Raw genomic sequence first — 20,499 nt, forward strand, 5'->3', positions numbered from 1 at the left:
GCTTTAATTAAATTATACATTCAGCAGGTCTTTGAAGTATTTGAAGACCATCTGTCTATCTAAAATACATCTCTGCTTGACCTTGAAAAGATACCTAAAATGACTACAAATTGATTTTTATAAGTGACTGATAACTTGTATTTCTTTATTATCTGAATAGTTTGTAACATTAACTTTCAAGGACTAGAAATTCACATTACATTGTTAAGTGAGTTACATAGGTAGAATACCTTAAACAACAGTATAGATATATGTACAGTATGTTCAAACAAAAATAAGCTTAAATTTGTATCAAAATATAAAAATTTCTTAAACAAGAGTAGAATCATATATATAACAAAAAATAATTAAATTTGTATCTCTATATAAAATCTATACCAATATAAAATATTTAAGACTAATAGTTGGTTTTTAGTTTAAAATTAGATTCAATAATCTATCTTTTTATCATATTATTTCTATATCACACCTTTTTCTTTTCAGGGTAAGATCACTGAATTTAATCCCCCTTTCTCAGCTTTTGTTCTTGACTATGACCAATAACAATTTATAACCTACCTTCCTAAACAATAACAAACATCCATAACCAACTCAATGACCAATCCAAGTGACATTTCTTCATGGTATACAAAAAGATTATTGCATTACAGTTTTATTTTATATTTTTAAACTTCTAATTACATTTATTTTTTTTTTCATGCAAGGTCTCATGTTATCAAGGGTTGCCTTGAACTCATGAAAGATTCAGGGCTAACCTTGAATTGGTCTACCTGCTCTCCATTCCAAATGCTTGGATTGTGGGTATACACTATCATGATCAGTTGTATGTAGAGTTAAGGAACATACCCAGCTCTTCATAAATGTTAGGCAAATACTCTATATCCCCAGCTACCACATGAAACATTGGAATAAAATTGTTTGAAAATGTGAAAAAAAATAAAAATTTGTAAATTAGTGTTATTTTGTAGAATTTAAGATAGAGCATATGAAAATATCAGATTACTTTAAAGTATTCATATGACTGTCAAAAATTTATGTTTACAATTTTTCTCAAATGTTACCTTCAATGTGGGAAAACTAGATTAATTCGCATGTTCAAATATTATGGTTAGCACTCATTATAATTCTTTTAAGAATTATTTTTATTTAATATTTATTTGTGTGTGTATGTGTTTGTATTATTTATCTACAGATTTCAACAGAACCCAGAAAGGGGTATCAATTTCCCTAGAACTAAAGGTACAGGTGATTGAAAGCTACCTGAAATGGCTGTTGGGAACCTTGTGGTCCTCCAGCCTTGCAACAAGTGGTCTTAAGCTCTGAGCCATCTCTCCACGTTTATGAAAATTTAGAAGAAATCCTAGTAAAATTGACAAATTAAGAAAAAAAAACAGTGAGGAGACTAAATAGGGTTGACCCTATGTCTCGATCTCAGCACTGTTTTGGGAGAGGAATTTAGAAGTTAAGCCAGGTCATATTTTTGAAACAAAAAGTGGAGGTACCAAAAACCAATTTCCTAAGAAATGGACATTCTAAAATGTTTCCTTAATGATAAAGTCTGAAAATGGTAGAAAGACCATATACATAGACAACTGAATCTTACATAAATAACCTTGAGGAATATGGTTAGTTATTTTAAAAATAATTATATGCATATCCATTAGTATATGTGCAGATGTGTAAAGCTGGAGATAGAGGCCAGAAAAGGGCGTCAGATACTCTAAAGTTGGAGTTGCTGACAGTTGTGAATCACCCAGTGTGGATACTAGGAACTAAACTGACGACTTCTGGAAGAGCAGCACGAATTTCTCCAGTCTACTCATTTTTTTCTTTTTAAGGAAATCACTCTGCCTGCTATTAGTTATTTCCAAATACAGTCTTCCAAAGGTAATCCAAATCAAATTTTCATCATAAAAAATGTATTCCAGACTAGGAAGTCCAGTTTTATTTCCAATAAATGCATAAGAAGTCTCAAAATTAAGGAAAAGCTAGAAAGATCTTTAATTTAAAATATATCACACTTTAATTTAACACGGGTTCAGTGTTGAAATGGCTTTTTTTGGTGTCAGAGTAGTGATCAGCCTTCAGAAACACAAAGCGCAACCTTTAAAGAAGAAGCATTCAACTTACACTCACAGATTTTTGAATTGACTCTTAGATGTCATATTCTGAACTGTGAGACTATTTTTTTGTGAGATTTTGGTGCTTCAGGATCCTACAAAACTGCAGCTAATTTTTAAGTGTTTTCCAAGTAATGGTCCATATCAAGAGGTGTGGCTCCAAAGTAGAATACTTGCTCAACATGTATAGTCCCCTGAGTGTTCCATGCCTAGTATGGAAAAACAAAACAAAATGCTGCAAGACAACCATTTCTCTACGTCTGCTATCTCTACATCTGTCATACCCCTTACTCCCATCAATATGTTATTCTGCTTTCTCTACAAATCAGGTAACTGTAGCCATGCTTTTCTCTCAAATTTTACTTCTCCCAAATGAGCTGAACTCTCAGGAAATGGAGAAGTAGGAAAGGTGGGAAGGAAGAATAATATTGACTTAAGAGATGTCTTTAAGGAAAGTGTGTGTGGGGAGTGGAGACAAGTTGTATGGCTTTGTTTTTTTTTTTTTTTCTGTATCAACCCTCCATTTACTTCACTAAGAAACAACAGAACTGGATAGAGCCAGCCATGGAGCCCAGTTCTCATCTCAAAGCAACCTTGGGACTGAGTGTATCGGTGGAAGTGAGATTAAGTTAAGCAACATTGGTTGGATTATTTTATATATGAGAAAAGCAAAATTTTCTACATCTTGAAAGAAGGATTTTTTTTTTTTTTTTTTGGTTTTTTCGAGACAGGGTTTCTCTGTGGTTTTGGAGCCTGTCCTGGAACTAGCTCTTGTAGACCAGGCTGGTCTCGAACTCACAGAGATCCTCCTACCTCTGCCTCCCGAGTGCTGGGATTAAAGGCGTGCACCACCACCGCCCGGCAAGAAGGATTTTTCTATTAAGCAAAAGCAGAAAGTAAAGCAAAATTAAATGCTCATTTGTGAACCATAAGAAATGGTGTTAATCCTCAACTCATTGTCATACCCATATGGCATTAAGTTGTTGACGATCCATCAAGAATAGATAGAATGTTCTTATCTGTTGGAGGCTCAAAGGTCCTCATACTCACAGAGAAGCACTAAGAGATGCAGAGATGTTAATCATGCAGGAGTGTCCCCTCAATGGAGAAGACAGAAGTCACACACCTGTGTTCCATCCAGAAAGCTGAGAGCGGTGGTTTTTCATTACATGGTGACCATTTTGCTGTAGAGGCAGATCTCAGCCTAATTCCCCAGAATGATTATCCCAGACTCTTCCCTTCCTTGACCATTATCCATCTTTAGGGAAGATGTCACAAGTACTTTACGGCCTGCTGACGTCTATGTTATTGATCAGAGACCACACTAGATTCAAGGTTGTTTAGCTATAGAACCTGCACTCATGGTCACATGTACTTTGTAAAAGAGGTTGTATGTAGTCACACTTTAAACTTTATTGTATGCCTGGAATCGGACTGATTGTTGTCTGGAAAACTTTTCCAAAATTGTACTGTGTTTTAAATTTGTCAACAGTGACCCACTTGGAATTAGACTCCCAATGTCTGATCCAGGTTGATGAAATCAGTCTTCACCCGGTTTTCATTCTTATCTCGCCCCATGGTTCACCTCCCTGAACAACACCTGCAGGGACTCCCACACTTATCCTCCAGCCGATATGGTTATTTCATGGCTCATTAGAATGAGGGTCTCTGTGGTCACCACCCTGGAGACTTAACAAGTTTGGTAACTAACCTTGTATGCCCTTTTGAAACTGCTGCTCTTAGAACTGCCCCTAAGTATGCAGTCCAAACCCCCAAAATATTTATTTCATTTTAAAGGATTATATCAAACCTGACATTGTATGTAAATAACTTTCTTGAATTTCTGAAGTAGATATAATCTTATTATTGAATAAATAAATTTTAATATTTCCAGAGAAAGCTGTGCTTTTTTGCAACTGGTGGTTTGCCATTATGTTCAAAACCCAACTTTAAATTTATCTAATGAAAACTTTCATGTAAACTGTGGGGAAAACAAACAATTCTGGTGACCTAAATCTTGGCTCAAGTTCAAGGAAAGTAAGCAGTGAGCTTACAATAGAACCTAAGTTCTGCTAATACCATTTGCAAAGACAAACTGCTTCTGTATAATGAGGTTATTGACCTGCACAGTTTTAGAATGGTTTTGAATGTGAGAGTAAGGCTCCCTAAATCTCAGCCAGCAATATTAGCTGAGAAACCAAAACTGATCAATAAACAGCCACCATTTACAGGCTCTCAGAAACCTTTATCACAGTGGAAGCCATTACAATTTTGGCCTGACACTGAGAAGAAGGTAAACGCTACCTAACATCTATTTATCATCTATCACTGGCTTCTCGTTTGCAAGAAGAAACGATTCTTTTCTTTGATTGATTAGGTGTGTGTTTGTTTCAACTGACCTAGCTTTCTATTTCTCTTCTCAGGTAAGATTCTGTGATTAAATGTACCCTGGACTTCAAAATGAACATGCAAAAATAAAGCAAGTAGAAAGCTTTCACCCAGGCCGACTTTTTCCTGGACAAAGATGCAATTACATGACATTTCGCTAAAAATCCCTGACCTAATAAAGTACTAAAGCCTGAATGCATGTTTTCTCTTCTTTCATGAGAAATAGAAACAGAGCAAAGAAAGGTCATAGACTATATTGTGAGTCTTTACAGCTGTTAAAGACAGTGGGATGCAATGGCTTGCTTTAAATTAAAGCAAACAATATGAAGAGTATCAAGGCTGGCAAGCAAAGCAATAAAATCCCCAAAGAATTTAATCTACCTTGAAGGTGGAACTACTTTTCGTATTGATGGTACCATACTGCGGCAGAAATGAGTCCTCTAATGCAATGGCTTGTTAATAGGCTTAAGATCACAATAGAGAAATAGGAAATGTTGATCAAAAAGACAGCTTTACCTCTGCGATTGTAGGATGGCCAACATTTCCTTACAAATTATTTCAGTGATTATAAATAGAGCTTGTCAATGGCAAGTGTCCAACAGGGGAAGTATAACCCATTATGGGGTAATAGATATTGCTAGAGGTTGCTTCATTACCTTCACTGGCTGAGTGCTTGGTTTTTCCTTGTACAAATGCTGCCCTTCAGACAACAGTCTTTCCACTTCCGGTTGTTTAGCTTGAACTGTGACTTCTGTTTCCTGGGGAAAAGAATCCATACAGTGCAGATTAACTTCAGAGTTAGCAATAAAATTCCTAAATTTAAATATACCCTTGGAGACTCCACATGTATGGCAGATCAATTTCTGCATGGTAAACAGGGGCAGAAAATGTAGCTTTTGATGAAGAGAAAATAAATAGAGGTTCTTATGAAATACACTAGCATTAAAACAATCCAAGATCTTGAGTTGTGTCGTGGTAATATTGTGGACAACCACAGACAGTATGCATTTTTTAAAAACAATAATAAGAAGTATAATTTATCACTATAATCAATCCATATAAACAGCAGATTTAACATTAATAATGCTCATAATGCTAATGTTTACTGTACCTTATAGACTCCTTATTATATAGATTTCTGTTTTGAAATCAGATCTAACGTACCCACATCTGTCTGTCTGTCTCTGTCCTTCTCCATCTCTCTCGCCCTCACATACACCCTTTCTCTACATGTGAGTATATTTGTAAGAGAACCCCCCAATTCTTTCCATGTTATTGTTGAAATGAAGTTTCTTTCCAAACAATAAAAATAAAGCACAGTACCAAAGCTTATCACTCATTAAATAGTCAAACTAAACAGGTCTTCTGAGGAATGATTAGATTATTTTTCATATCATTTATTTTTTCACTGCCTGGGGACAACTGAAGCATGGCAGAAAAAAACAAACACCCCTTTAGGTATATGAATATAATAGTGTTTTCTTACTGACTTCTGTCTAGCTCTTGAAGAAACAACAAAGGAAATGGGAATAATTGAAACTGAAGGAAGTGAAATTCCGTATTACAGAAGAATTTTTGGATGGAACATTTGTTAAACACTGGGTGGTATATCGATTAACCAATGTCATGTGTCAGACAGGGGCCTGGGTAACCTTCCAACGAGGTGCTTTTGATTAGCAAGCATTCTCGTTTCCCCTCTCTTATCTGGTGGCTCCTGGCAGTGGTGTATGGACATGTCTTCCGGCTTTAGTTTATTATATACGCTGTGATTTTGCAAGTTCCCTCTCAGTCCACAAGAGTGGAAACCTATGAATCCAAGTTATTATAATCTGATCATGCACAGCAGGATATCTTGAAATTTATCGGTGCTCAGCACTTGCTCTTGAGGAAGATTGTTTGTCTTGTTATTATTAGGATAAATGCAAGTGTGGCACAGGTGCTTAGGTCAAAGGTGTACCTATCATTAAGAGTATTTGCTCTATATTAAAATAACAAACTACATACTTTACTTTCCTCAGACAGCTGGCTAATGCTCTTCTGACCACTGTCAGAAAAGTGCTGTGCTTTCAAGTAATTCCTTGATAGGTGTAGACTAGTTAATATCACAGATCAGGAACAAGACACATCTATTTACAGGCAGTGGTGGCTTAAAAGGACTCCAACAACTACCCATTCTCCCTTGACTCAACTTACAAGACATTTTAGCATAGTTAAAGGTCATATTTCCTAAATATAATTTGAAAAAAATGTTCTAAAGAATGAGAAAATGATTAGCAAGGTCAACTTACTTTCGAAGTAAAGCAAAGCAAGGACAGTTTTAATTTGCACATGTGTGATTTGTGTGTGCCATGCATTACCGATATAAGTCTATGTTCTTTGAAGGAGCACTTTTGGAATGAAGCTGTGCTAATTCATGAGAACCGCAGTGATGTGAAGAGGCGCCAATTTTGCAGGCTAACAGCCTAATGACCTGACGTGGTGCTAGCTTTAGCCACTTAAATAATCCCTTGCCCACCTCTGTGTCAGAACTAACATCCTGTGACTAAAAGATAAAATAGATAAAAAACATTTTAAAATCTATAAATTTGCTGAGCACTAGCTTCCACCAATCACAAAGCTAAGACTGCCACGATAACATTTGAGGCTTACAGGGGAGATTACCCTATCTTGTTGTAACCCGACTATAAGATGTACCTATCATTGTATTTTCATTTTGCCTTTATTTATGACATTATTTGATGGAGGAAGGTCATTGGCTAATAAAGGAACTGCCCTGGCCCATTTTATTGGTTAGAGGATAGGTGGGAGGAGTAAACAGAACAGAACGCTGGGAGGAAGAGGAAGTGAGGTCAGAGACTCGACAGCTCTCTCGGGAGCAGACGGCTGAGAGAGACGCCATGCCCCGCTCCCGGGATGAAGCTCCGACCCAGGATGGACTAGGCTAGAATCTCCCCGGTAAGCGCACCTTGGGGTGCTACACACAGATGATTAGGAATGGGCTAAATTAATATGTGAGAATTAGCCTAGAAGAGAATGGGCCAAGCAGTGATTAAAAGAATACAGTGTCCGTGTAATTATTTCGGGACATAAGCTAGCCGGGCAGGCAGCTGGGGTGTTGGGGACGCAGCCCCCCCGCCCCTTATTACTTCATATGGCGCCCAGACGTGTGGACAGCTGAAACCCACTTAAAAAAACCTGAGAAGGCTTAAAAATAAGGGAAAGAGAGCTTAACACAGATTTTTGCTGTTTGTTGGTGGCGTGCTGTAGAGAGATTTCCTGATTCGGCAACAGTAGCAGAAAAACCACTGTGTCATTTTAAAGCGCAACTTCCTGGGGCTGTGCCGCCATTGCAATCTCTGTCTGGCTCCTGCGGGAGACAGAGCTTTTGAATAGAGCATTTGGAGTAAAGTGCTACGATTTGTTTGATGGCAACTAGACTCGCTGTGTTCTCGGGTCTGCTCTGCTTGCTAGAGGCAAGCAGGCGCCTCATCTAAGAGAGGCTTCCTGACTCAGCTTTAGCTGCAAAAGCCTGCAGCTCATTAAGAGGTCCTGCCACGAAACACTTAAACGGTTAAAGCTGAACGCATGCTTTTCGGTTTTCAGCCATAGCAGGAAAAAAGCTGCGCCATTTAAAAATGCCGGCTTTCTGGGCTGTCCTGCCAGGACAAACTCTGACTCTTTTACACAGGCGGTTTGCAAGCACAGGCTGTTGAAGCTCGCTTGCTGGCTACAGCCAGTACCTCCGCCATGAGGCTGGAAAGCTAAGGAATGGACTGGATCTAGCTGGCAAAGCCACGCCTTTAGTCCTACTGATATTGCTTGGTAAATTAAAGACTCGTGTGGTCAGAAAAAGAGAGATATACAGTAAAGAGAGATTCAAAGACAAAGAAAATTTCTAAAAGGTTTAAAGTGTGTTAAAAATATATGCAGACTAAAAGTTGAAGTTCTTAAAGTAAAAAACAAAAAAAGGAAGAGAGTTGTTGTGTGTGGTAGCACACGCCTTTAATCCCAGTGCCTAGAAGGCAGAGGCAAACAGATCTCTGTGAGTTCAAGGTGTAGTAGCATACACCTTTAATCCCGAATGCCTGGGAGGCAGAGACAGGCGGATCTCTGAGAGTTCAAAGACAGCCTGGTCTACAGAGTTACTTCAGGTCAAAGATACAGAGAACCTGTCTCAAAAAGCAAAGAGTTAAAATTAAAAATAAACAAAATAGAGGTTAAAACAAAGCTGTACAAAGATGGAAAATACACAGAGAATCTTGATACTGTATGCTATTATGCTCTCTTTGAATTATTTGAATGCTGAGGAAGGAGCAACAGCTGCTAAAAGATATTTATTTATAAATACTGCTGAACTAATCCAACATAGATATTTTGAATTTGGATCTAAGGATATGATACTTTGGAAAGGAGTTTCTTATTTTGTTTTCACAGAGGATGAGACGCTCTTCATTTCTTCTATTCCAATTTGGTATGATGGACCATGCCCTCCTGAAGGGTTGGTGTGAACGACTTCAAAAAATTGCTTCGCTCAACTGCCAACTGAGATGAAACTAGCACACAGGTTATACCATGAAAGACCTAATTAACGACGCCCCCATTCAGCAGGAAGCAGCTTGGAGAGAAAAAACTGTGCCCATGTTCCCAAATATGGTTTATAAACGTTCTTTTACATTTAAAGGGGGATATGATATAGATATGAATAATTTGCATTAGTATAGATTTTGCTTTATTGATAGAGATTTAAGGTAAATTTTGTTATATGTATAAGTGTTTCTGATTTTGATTAAGGTATTGTGATTGTGTAGTTCATTTAAATATGTACTGTATAATTAAGAAATATAGGTTGTTAATGGAGAATCATCGATAATAGTAAAGCTTGTAGTCATGTTAGTTAGATTTTCTAGATATATAGAGATATATTTTAGATCGACATTCTTCATGTCTTTCAAAGATTACAGAATAGGACATTTAATGTTTTAATAACTTAGGACTTTTCATGACAATGAGACACTCTGCTCCTGGCAGCACCAATGTACTTCAAGAAGAAGATGGGCATCGAAGAGGCACCTTATGGAGTTTGATACCATTTGGGCAAGAAACTGCTCTTGCCTGGACTATTGCATAAACTGGAAACAGAGAACCCGCAGAGAGAGGACTACTGAACTTGCCTAAGGTGAGATGATCTTTCGGGGTTCCTGATTCATGAAAGAGTCTGCGAGACATTCTGCAGGACACAACAGATAGTGACTGAACTGACTTTGAATTTTCCTGCTTTATGGAAATGTCTGCTGGATACCATGGGCCTGAAGGCTGAAGATGGATGCCCCAACGGTACAGAGGAACTTTGGGTGACTGTCCAGGCAGCGAGATGTCTCTGTCATTTCTAGAGTTTTAAAAGTTGCTTTTTTCTTGTTTGCTTAGGTAGTATTGTATCTTTCTGGAGTCTTTGATGGAGTTAAGAATAGTTAGTTATAGTTATAGTTTTCCTTAGTTATGATAAAGATTATTGTAACTTTTACTTGATAACTGTTTTTGTTATATGTAATTTTGCTATGTTAAAGTTAAAGCTTTTTTTTTTTTAAACCGAAAAAGGGGAAATGATGGAGGAAGGTCATTGGCTAATAAAGGAACTGCCCTGGCCCATTTTATTGGTTAGAGGATAGGTGGGAGGAGTAAACAGAACAGAACGCTGGGAGGAAGAGGAAGTGAGGTCAGAGACTCGACAGCTCTCTCGGGAGCAGACGGCTGAGAGAGACGCCATGCCCCGCTCCCGGGATGAAGCTCCGACCCAGGATGGACTAGGCTAGAATCTCCTCGGTAAGCGCACCTTGGGGTGCTACACACAGATGATTAGGAATGGGCTAAATTAATATGTGAGAATTAGCCTAGAAGAGAATGGGCCAAGCAGTGATTAAAAGAATACAGTGTCCGTGTAATTATTTCGGGACATAAGCTAGCCGGGCAGGCAGCTGGGGTGTTGGGGACGCAGCCCCCCCGCCCCTTATTACTTCAATTATTTGTTCTGATACTATAATGCCATAATAAAGCAAGAGACTGTTTCCATGTAGAAACATAGATCCAGGGAAAACCTACGTGGCTCTATGTTTCCTGGGCCATGGTCACTAAAATTGGGCTACAGAATAAGCATCTCTCATTCATTTTCAAGTGAGATCTGTGGCTTTTGTATCAACAGGAACCTATCTAAATTACATGCACATTTTATATTTGAAATGAATTAGTTTGAACCAGAGTCACTGGCATTTCTTACACTTGATATAAGAAAAGTAGTTATTAATGTGGGTTTGTCATTTAATAGAGCACTAAAGTTGGAGTGGATGGAGGACTATAATTCACATTAAAACCAGCAACTTCTAATATATCCAAAACCTGCCCTGTTGTAGATTTAAGAAAAAAGACATCCTTTCTTTCAAACACTCTCAGTTCTCTTTATTGTTACATACTAAGCAAAGAATCAAGATCAACCACAGATTCCTTCTACTGAAATATATGTCCCAAGGTATAGATAAAATCTGGTATGTGATTTTTTGACACAGTTTTAATTTCATAATATTTATATAGTTTTGCACTGGATACCAAATTTCTCATATTATTCCTATCAATAACATTTATTTTAATAAAACATTATTACTGGAATATAATCTGTGTAAGAGTGGGGCTATGAAATTTCCTTTTTGATGGGAGAGGAGCTCTGGGACCCTGCTCCTTCCTAGGGAGTTGTTAGCTACTAATGGTTGCTAGGTGAGGAAAAAAACATCTTCTTCCCTGCTAGTGGGAAGATGTTCATGCTCCAGTGAATTTTTCCAAACCTCTTCTCATGCAGTAGGCACTAGGCACACACACACACACACACACACACACACACACACACACACACACAAACACGCATGCATGCGTGTGCACACACATGCAGTACAATGTGGGGAAAGTGGGAAGGATGTGGATTGGAAGAAGTGTTGGGTGGCAATGGAACTGTGTAAGAGGCAGGGTGTGTTAGAACATGTTCCAAGAAAGAGTCATATGAGGGGAATTTTGAGTACTTTTGAGAAGGATCCAAGAAAACAAAACAAGAACCTTGTGACTTCAGTTTCTTTGAAAACAGAGAATTGTTCTTTGAATGTACATGGACTTCCTGCCCCTCCAGGTGCAGCAAATAGGAGTGAGTTTACTAATTATTCAACACAACTGGCTTTTGTTATTTGTTCATATGCCTCTATGAAAAAGCATGGTTTTTGCGACATGTGGCTTGTGATTATATGCACTTTGGATTCATGATAACTTTATTCTTCTGATCTTTCTTAACCCTCAGGGTGTAAATTGTCTGATGTTCTGAATAAGGTTGGATATTGCATGAGACTTTAATCCGTCTCATTTATTGACTCTGTTCTCCCAGGCTCCACTGCCCCTAGAGCGGGAACAAGGGTGTTAAATCTGAGGAACCTAAGAGCTAATACCTATACTCCTCAAAGTGTTCCACATAATAGAAACAGAAGGAACATGGCCAAACTGTTTTTATGGGGTTACAGTTACCGTGATACTGAAACCACACAAAGACTCAACCAAGAATGATAATTATAGACCAATCTCACTCATGAATATTGATGCAAATTACTCAATAAAATACTGGCAAACAGAATCCAAGAACACACACAAAAGAATCATCCACCATGTTCAAGATGGCTTCATCCCAGAGATTCAGGGCAGGTTCAACATATGAAAATCTGTCAAGGTAATACATCATATAAATAAACTGAAAAAATATGATCATCTATTTAGATCTTGAAAAAGCATTCAACAAAATTCAACACCCCTTCATGATAAAGGTCTTGGAGAGATCCGGGATACAAAGAACATATCTAAATATAATAAAAGCAATATACAGAAAGTCTACATCCAACATTAAATTAAATGGAGAGAAATTCAAAGTGATTCCACTAAAGTTAGGAAGAAGACAAGGCTGTCTACTCTCTCCATATCTAGTTCTTGAGGTTCTGACTAGAGCAATAAGACAACAAAAGGAAATCAAGGGGATTCAAATTGGAAAGGAAGAACTCAAATTTTTGCTCTTTGCAGATGATATGATAGTAAATATAAGTGACCCCCAAAGCTGCCAGAGAACTCCTACAGCTGATAAATAATTTCAGGAATGTGGCAAGATATAAGAAATGGACTCAAAAAATCAGTAGTCATCCTATTTACAAATGATAAAGAAGCTGAGAAGGAAATCAGAGAAACATCACCCTTCACCTTAGCCACAAGTAACATTAAATATCTTGGGGGTAAAAATAACCAAAGAAGTGAAAAACCTGTTTGACAAGAACTTTAAGTCTTTGAAGAAGGAAATTGAAGAAGATAAAAGAAAATCGAAAGATCTTCCATGTTCTAGGATAGGTAGGATTATCAAAATAAAAATGGCAATTCTACCAAAAGCAATCTATAGATTCAATGCAATTCCCATTAAAAACCCAACACAATTCTTTACAGACCTTGAAAGAACAATTATCAACTTCATACGAAAAAACAAAAAACCCAGGACAGCCAAAACAATCCTGTTGAATAAAGGAACTCCCGGAGGCACCACCATCCCTGACGTTAACCTCTACCACAGAGCTACAGTAATAAAAACAGCTTGGTTTTGGCATCAAACCAGATAGGTTGACCAATGGAACCGAATCAAAGACCCAGATATTAATCCACACACCCATGAACCCCTGATTTTTGACAAAGAATATAAAATTTTACAATGGAAAAAAAGAAAGCATTTTCAACAAATGGTGCTGACATAACTGGATGTCAACATGTAGAAGAATGCCATAGGTTCATATGTATCCCAATGCACAAAACTCAACTCCAAATGGGTTAAAGACCTCAATATAAATCCAATGACACTGAACCTCATAGAAGAGAGAGTGGGAAGTTGCCTTCAAATGCATTGGCACAGGAGATCACTTTCCAAATATAACCCCAGTAGCATAAACACTGCAAGCAACAATAAATAAGTGGAACCTCCTGAAACTGAGAAGCTTCAGTAAAGCAAAGAACACAGCCAATACAACTAAAAGGCAGCCTACTGAATGGGAAAGATCATCACCAACCCAACATCAGACAAAGGACTGATCTCTAAAATATATAAATAATTAAAAAAATTAGACATTAAAATTCCAAATAACCCAATTAAAAATGGAGTACAGAACTAAACAAAAAATTATCAATAGAGGAATCCCAAATGGTCAAAGTACACTTAAGGAAATGCTCAACATTGTTGATCATCAGGGAAATGCAAATCAAACAACTCTGAGATACCATCTTATATAAATCAGAACGAATAAGATCAAAGCCATTAATGATAGCATATGCTGCAGACAATGTGGAATTAGGGAAACACCCTCCATTGCTGGTGAGAATGCAAACTTGTACAATTACTCCGGAAATCAGTATGGTGGTTTCTCAGAAAATTGGGAGTTAACATACCTCAGGACCCACCAATACCACTCGGGGATATACCCAAAGGATGTTCAATCATACTACAAGGACATTTGTTCAACTATGTTCATAGCAGCATTATTTGTAATAACCAGAACCTAGAAAATAACCTAAATGCCCCTCAACTAAAGAATGGATAAAGAAAATGTGGTACAGAATGGAATACTACTCAGTGGATAAAAACAATGACATTTTAAAATTTACATGTGAATGGATGGCACTAGAAAAAACAGTCTGAGTGAGGTAACCCAGACTCAGAAAAACGAACATTGTATGTATTCACTCATAAGTGAATACTAGCTTTAAAGCATAGGATAACGAGCTATAGTCCATGACCCTAGAGAAGCTAAGTAACATGGTGAAATCTAAGAAAAGCATATATAGATCTGACTGGAAAGGGGAAATAGACAAGATCTCCAGACAAAATTTGGAGAATGAGGGTGGGGGAGAGAAGGGAGGGCAGAAAAAGAAAAGAAGGAGAGAAGGGGGCAGAACTTGAGGGAACAGGCTACTTGAGATGGACAAAGGACAGAGATGAGAGCAAGAAATAAGGTATTTTGATTGATGGAGCCATTTACCATAGAACCTTAATCCAGCAACTGATGGAAACAGAGGCAGAGACCTGCAGTGGAGCACTGGGCTGAGCTCACAAAGTCCAGTTGAGGAAAAGGAGGAGTGAGAATATGAGCAAATAGGTCAAGGCCATGATATGGAACCCACTGAAACAGCTTACCTGGGATAATGAGAGCTCACCATCTCCAACTGGAGAGGGAAGGAACCAGCATAGGACCAAACTAGTTCCTCTGAATGTGGTTGACAGTTGCATGGCTGGGAGAGACAGTGGGGCCACTGACAGTAGCACTAGAATTAATCCCTACTGCTTGTACTGGCTTTTTGGGAACTCGTTCTCTTTGTATGGATATCTTACTCAGCCTAGGTATAGCAGGGAGGGCCTTGGACTTTCCCCAAAGCAATGTGCCCTTCTTGGAGCAATAGATGGGGGTTGGGGTGGGGGGAAGGTGTGGGGAATGGGAGGAGGGAAGGACTGGAAACTGGGATTGGTATGTAAAATGAAAAAAAGATAGTTTTTTTCTTTTTTTTTAAATAAAATCTCAGGGATCTAAAAGTCAGCTATGAGATAAGAGTGGTATCCCTAGCAGGGCGGTGGTGGCGCACGCCTTTAATCCCAGCACTCGGGAGGCAGAGGCAGGCGGATCTCTGTGAGTTCGAGACCAGCCTGGTCTACAGAGCTAGTGCCAGGACAGGCTCCAAAGCCACAGAGAAACCCTGTCTCGAAAAACCAAAAAAAAAAAAAAAAAAAGAGTGGTATCCCTCACAGAAGGAGGTAAGAGAGAATAAAGGTGCAGTGTCCAGAGGAGGTATTGCCATATGTTCAGTTTATTCATCACTTTTCAAAGTACGAAGAGCACTAGTATCAAAATCACAATTATTAGATTGCTTGCAAGTTGTTTAAGGTTATAATCCCTGGTTTCCACAAGAAAGAAATTTTGATGAAGTATTGATAGGATCTGAAAGAATATTGAAAAGGCATCTGTAAACAAGGGAAAGGTCCAATTTTAGGTAATGTGCATTATTTTTGATTTTATCAAAATGCTTAAGGAAGACACTAATCATGGGAAAGAGATAGCTAATACATTGAAAGAATATAAACTGGATTTCCCACCTTAAAATAGAAAAACAGGCTTTTGTTTTTTTTTTGCCACCAGCCAGCTCCCAAATCATGACATGGAGAATTAGTTATAAATTGAGGTAGGCGGGTCTTCTTTCTATATGTTGATTAGCTCCTTCTACAATAAATACTCTTCTCTTAGTTCTTATTTTAATCTGTTTCTCTTCACCGATGCATTTGTCTGAAGGGTCTGTAGCTTTCCTTTCTGTATGCTCTTCCTTTCCTGCTTCTTCTGCATTTGGCTAGTGCCTGCCTACCTGGGTGCCTGACTGGCACCTGTTGCCTCCCTCTGTTTCTCCCTTGTTCTCTTCTCCTTTTCTTCTTTTCCATTCTTCTCTTGTTCTCTCCAGAGTATATTTCTCCTCTTATATTTTTTTCTCTCTACTCATTAGTCTGCCTTTCTCTGCCTAACTATTAATCATTTAGCTCCTTATGAGAGCAATCAGGTATTTTAGGCAGGCAAGGAGAAACAAATGCAACATATTTTTAAGTAATTAAAAATGCAGTGAAACAAATGTAACATATCTTTTCATAGCTGAAATCATTTCCACAACAATAAGGTTTCCCCCATTCAGGCAAAAATCAAAAGTAAAAACATCATCACTAATAACTATCCTGGTGATGACTCCCTTCTTTAAATACTTTCCTCTATTGCCTGAAGATGACCCTGAAGCATGGTGTGAGCAAATTGACATTCATGCTAATCTCTTCTTTCTCTTCTTTTTGATAAGACTTAGAAAAGCCTATGAAAAAGCTAACTTAACCTACAAAAGCTAGGTCTTGCCATTGAAAAGGAATTCATTTAGGAATTGCTCCCCAGCTTTATGGGCTTGGTATTTCCAATGTGCCAACCAATCTATTTAAAACTCTAGAATATAAGATGGTATTTGACAGTCTGTCCATATTATCTTGAGAGGCAAAAGAAGAATTACAGCTATTTGAATCCAGACCGAAAGAGGCATTTCTGTATCTTATGGATCCTACACTGCCTTTAAACTTGCTTCCCTCCTCCACAAAATAGTCTCCAACAGGCATTGTAGCACAAAAGGATAAACCTTTGGGATAGATTTATTTACAACATAAGTGCTTCAAAATACTCACTGTCTGCCTTACTCTTTCTGCTCAATTAGTATGTTGGCGAGGACCCAATGACAAAAATTACATGAATTTTGATACTTGCTATGTTATATTGCCTTAAGATGTGGGATTACCCTCTGCATTCTGTAAATATGTGGGTTTTTTTTGCCAGTGGTTAATAAAGAAGCTGCTTCTGGCCAATGGCTTAGCAGAATATAGTTAAATTCGAAAAGATATATAGATATAGTAGGCAGAGTCAAAGAGATGCCATGTGGCTATCAGAGGAGAAAGACATGAGCCAGCTAGAACCTTGCTGGTAAACCACAAGCCTCGTGGTAAAGAATAAAATAATGGAAATGGGTTAAATTAAGATATAAGAGCTAGCTAGCAATACACGTAACTATTTGGTCAAGCAGTATTTTAATAAATACAATTTCTGTGTGGTTATTTTAGGTCTGGGTTGCTGGGAATAAGAACAAGCAGCCTCCGCCAACAGATTGGCATGCCAATGTAGAGCTAACTACATCAATGTAAAACCTGAGAAAGCTTGGAAAGGAATTCTAAACACACACACAAAAAACAGACCTCTACCACGTTGGACTGGGTGAAGCCAAACGGCAAAGCAGCCATAGTCCTAGCTAAGCTGCTTAGCATTTTAAGAAGCGGTCCTGGTCAGAAAAGGCTTATAGATATGCAATACAGAGAAATTCAGATGGAAAAGACTGCTAAAGGGGGCCAATGTTGGATAAATGTGTGTAGGCTTGAGAGAGAAAGAGAGGAAAAAGAGTATAGACAGTTATAAAAGCCTACAATCATAGATTAAAGGAGTAAAGATAATAAAATAAATATTAAACCTGTAGAAAAAGTAATAGAGTTAGAAAAATAAGCCACATAAAGATGAAATCTACAGAGAGTCTGAATTATGCATATTACTGTGTTTTCTTTGAATTTTTAACTATGAATGAGCTAAGTACAGAGAGACCTTTCATTGTACAGGCTGCTAAGCTAAACCAACATATAGACCTTAAAAATATGTTGATTTCAAAATTTGGGTCTAAGGAAATTTGCTTTGGAAAAAAGGTTCTACTTTTGTTTCCACAGAGAATGAGAACCTGTGGATTCCTAATGTGACTAATGTGATTTGATGAACCAAGATTTTTTGCAAGGTTTCTGTGATCCCAAAATTACTTTGCCGAACAAAAAGTAGGTAGCAGTTTGGAGAGAACTATGCCAAATTTCTTAAATGACTGTCTGTAAATATTTGTTTATATTTAAAGTGGGATATGCTATAGAGATGAATACTTTTCATTGTTAAGGATCATGGTTTATTGATACAAATTTAAGGTCAATATTGTTACATGTTTATTTCTGCTTTTGATTAAGGTATTGTGTTTGTGCAGCTCTTATAAAATGTAATGCATAATTAAGAAATATAGATTAATAGATAACCATCTATAATAGTCAAGTTTGTAGTCCTTTTAGTTAGGTTTTCTAGATACATAGAGATACATTTAAGTTAGATAGATATTCTTCAAACCTTTAAAAAATTCAGAATATGGCATTTGAAATGTTTTATGAATATAGGACTTTTCATGACAATCTACTTCAAGAGGATGATGGGCATCAAAGAGGGTCTTTAGAGAGTTTATTAGCCATTTGGTCAAGAAACTGCTCTTGCCTGGACTGTGTTGATGTTATGCTGAATGAACTGTACATGCAGGACCCACAGACAATTGACTGCTGAAGCTGCCTAAAGGTGAGACAGTCCTTCAGGGTTCCTGCAATACCCTTAAATGATTGACCAAGCAGTGTTTTAATTAATACAATTTCTGTGTGGTTATTTTAGGTCTGGGTGGCCAGTAATGAACAAGTGGTCTCTGTCTACACCTTTATCTAAAAATCAGTTGGTAAGAGTGTTATAGAACTCTGTGTATTTTCAAATTTCATCCATTGATTACTATGGAAGGCTAGGAAATCATTATTCAACTGGCAGGCTATGAGATTTTCTCATGTGAACTGATTTTGTGATTATAAAGTTTGTCCAACCTTATCCCATTCCACAGATACATATTTATATATTTATTTTATTGATGGCTTATCTAAGGTTATAGGAGATAGTCATGGTCCAGATATTCACCAATGTAGTATTACTTTTCCTCAGCTCAACAGGTGGAGCCATATGCTTGAATTCATTTTTCACAGTTAATTCCTTTATAGTTAATTCATAAACTCTTAAACATAATTTTAGAGTCTGCTTATTTTGTAGGATTGTTTCCAGCAATAGACACTGCTTGAATTTTGTCTTCACATTCTGTGATGCTTCCATTACTAAAGGAACTACAACATATGATTAAAACCCACACACATCTCTTGTTTATTACTCATACTCATGCATATTCTATACTTCCTGGTTTTATTGCAAAGGAAATAAGCAAGCCGATTAACTAACCTTCCCTATTTTTACTTCTCCAGAAAAAAATTGGGAACGAGTATAAATCTGTCAATGCAGATGTATACACTGAAATATTAGAGATTCCTCTTTGGCTCCTTTGGTACAGGGCAATCAAGGACAATGGCAGAAAGGAGACAGTGGGGGTCACCAGAAAGGTAGCAAACCTCCAACTAAAGAACAAAAGGAGATATCAGCCATATCATCAAAAGTCAAGTCTGATTCCCCACACCCCAGAGGCCAAGTTAAAGTCCTGTGCACTAAGGGAAAAGTTATTCTCTGAAACACACAGAACCCTATGTTACCTGAGAATCCCCATTGTATCTGTGATGAGTGTCTCTGAACATGTATATTTGTCTTATGTTCCTCATCCTTCCTTGATTCAACTTGTAGATTGGATGGATCCAGCCCCTGCTACCTTTTCTAATGATTCTTCATTTATGACTAGACTTTGGGGGCTACAATACACTTATTCATTCATCTTAAAAAGAAGACCCGGATTTTAACCCACAAACCTATGAACACCTCATTTTTGATAAAGGAGCTAAAAGTATACAATGGAAGAAAGAAAGCATCTTCAACAAATGGTGCTGGCACAACTGGATGTCAACCTGTAGAAGAATGAAAATAGACCCACATCTTTCACCGTGCACAAAACTCAAGTCCAAATGGATTAAAGACCTCAATATCAGCCCGAACACACTGAAAAGGATAGAAGAGAAAGTGGGAAATACCCTACAACAGATGGGCACAGGAGATCGCTTCCTATGTATAACCCCAGAAGCACAGACATTAAGAGCAACATTGAATAAATGGGACCTACTAAAACTGAGAAGCTTCTGCAAAGCAAAGGACACTGTCACTAAGACACAAAGGCAACCTACTGACTGGGAGAAGATCTTCACCAACCCAGCAACAGACAAAGGTCTGATCTCCAAAATATATAGAGAACTCAAGAAACTAGACTTTAAAATGCTAATTAACCCAATTAAAAAATGGGGCACTGATCTGAACAGAGAATTCTCAACAGAAGAAGTTCAAATGGCCAAAAGACACTTAAGGTCATGCTCAACTTCCTTAGCAATCAGGGAAATGCAAATCAAAACAACTTTGAGATATCATCTTACACCTGTGAGAATGGCTAAAGTCAAAAACACCAACGATAACCTTTGCTGGAGAGGTTGTGGAGGAAGGGGTACCCTCATCCATTGCTGGTGGGAATGCAATCTTGTGCAACCACTATGGAAGTCAGTGTTTCGGTTTCTTAGGAA

The 20,499-nt window shown here is 37.7% G+C and overlaps 1 protein-coding gene across 2 annotated transcripts in view; it reads right to left on the bottom strand.

Moving 5' to 3' along the window:
* Nucleotides 1-20,499, bottom strand: part of Dmd (dystrophin) — a 1,759,261-nt gene that overhangs the window by 704,023 nt on the left and 1,034,739 nt on the right. For both annotated transcript variants that reach the window (XM_041642825.1, XM_041642826.1), the window contains one exon: nt 5,165-5,266. In XM_041642825.1, the coding sequence (XP_041498759.1) occupies nt 5,165-5,266 (102 nt within the window). The remainder of the gene's footprint in view (nt 1-5,164; nt 5,267-20,499) is intronic.

Source organism: Microtus oregoni, unplaced genomic scaffold, assembly GCF_018167655.1.
Source record: "Microtus oregoni isolate MIOR12 unplaced genomic scaffold, Mior012 000079F_ref0000094, whole genome shotgun sequence".
Classification (NCBI taxonomy): Eukaryota; Metazoa; Chordata; class Mammalia; order Rodentia; family Cricetidae; genus Microtus; species Microtus oregoni.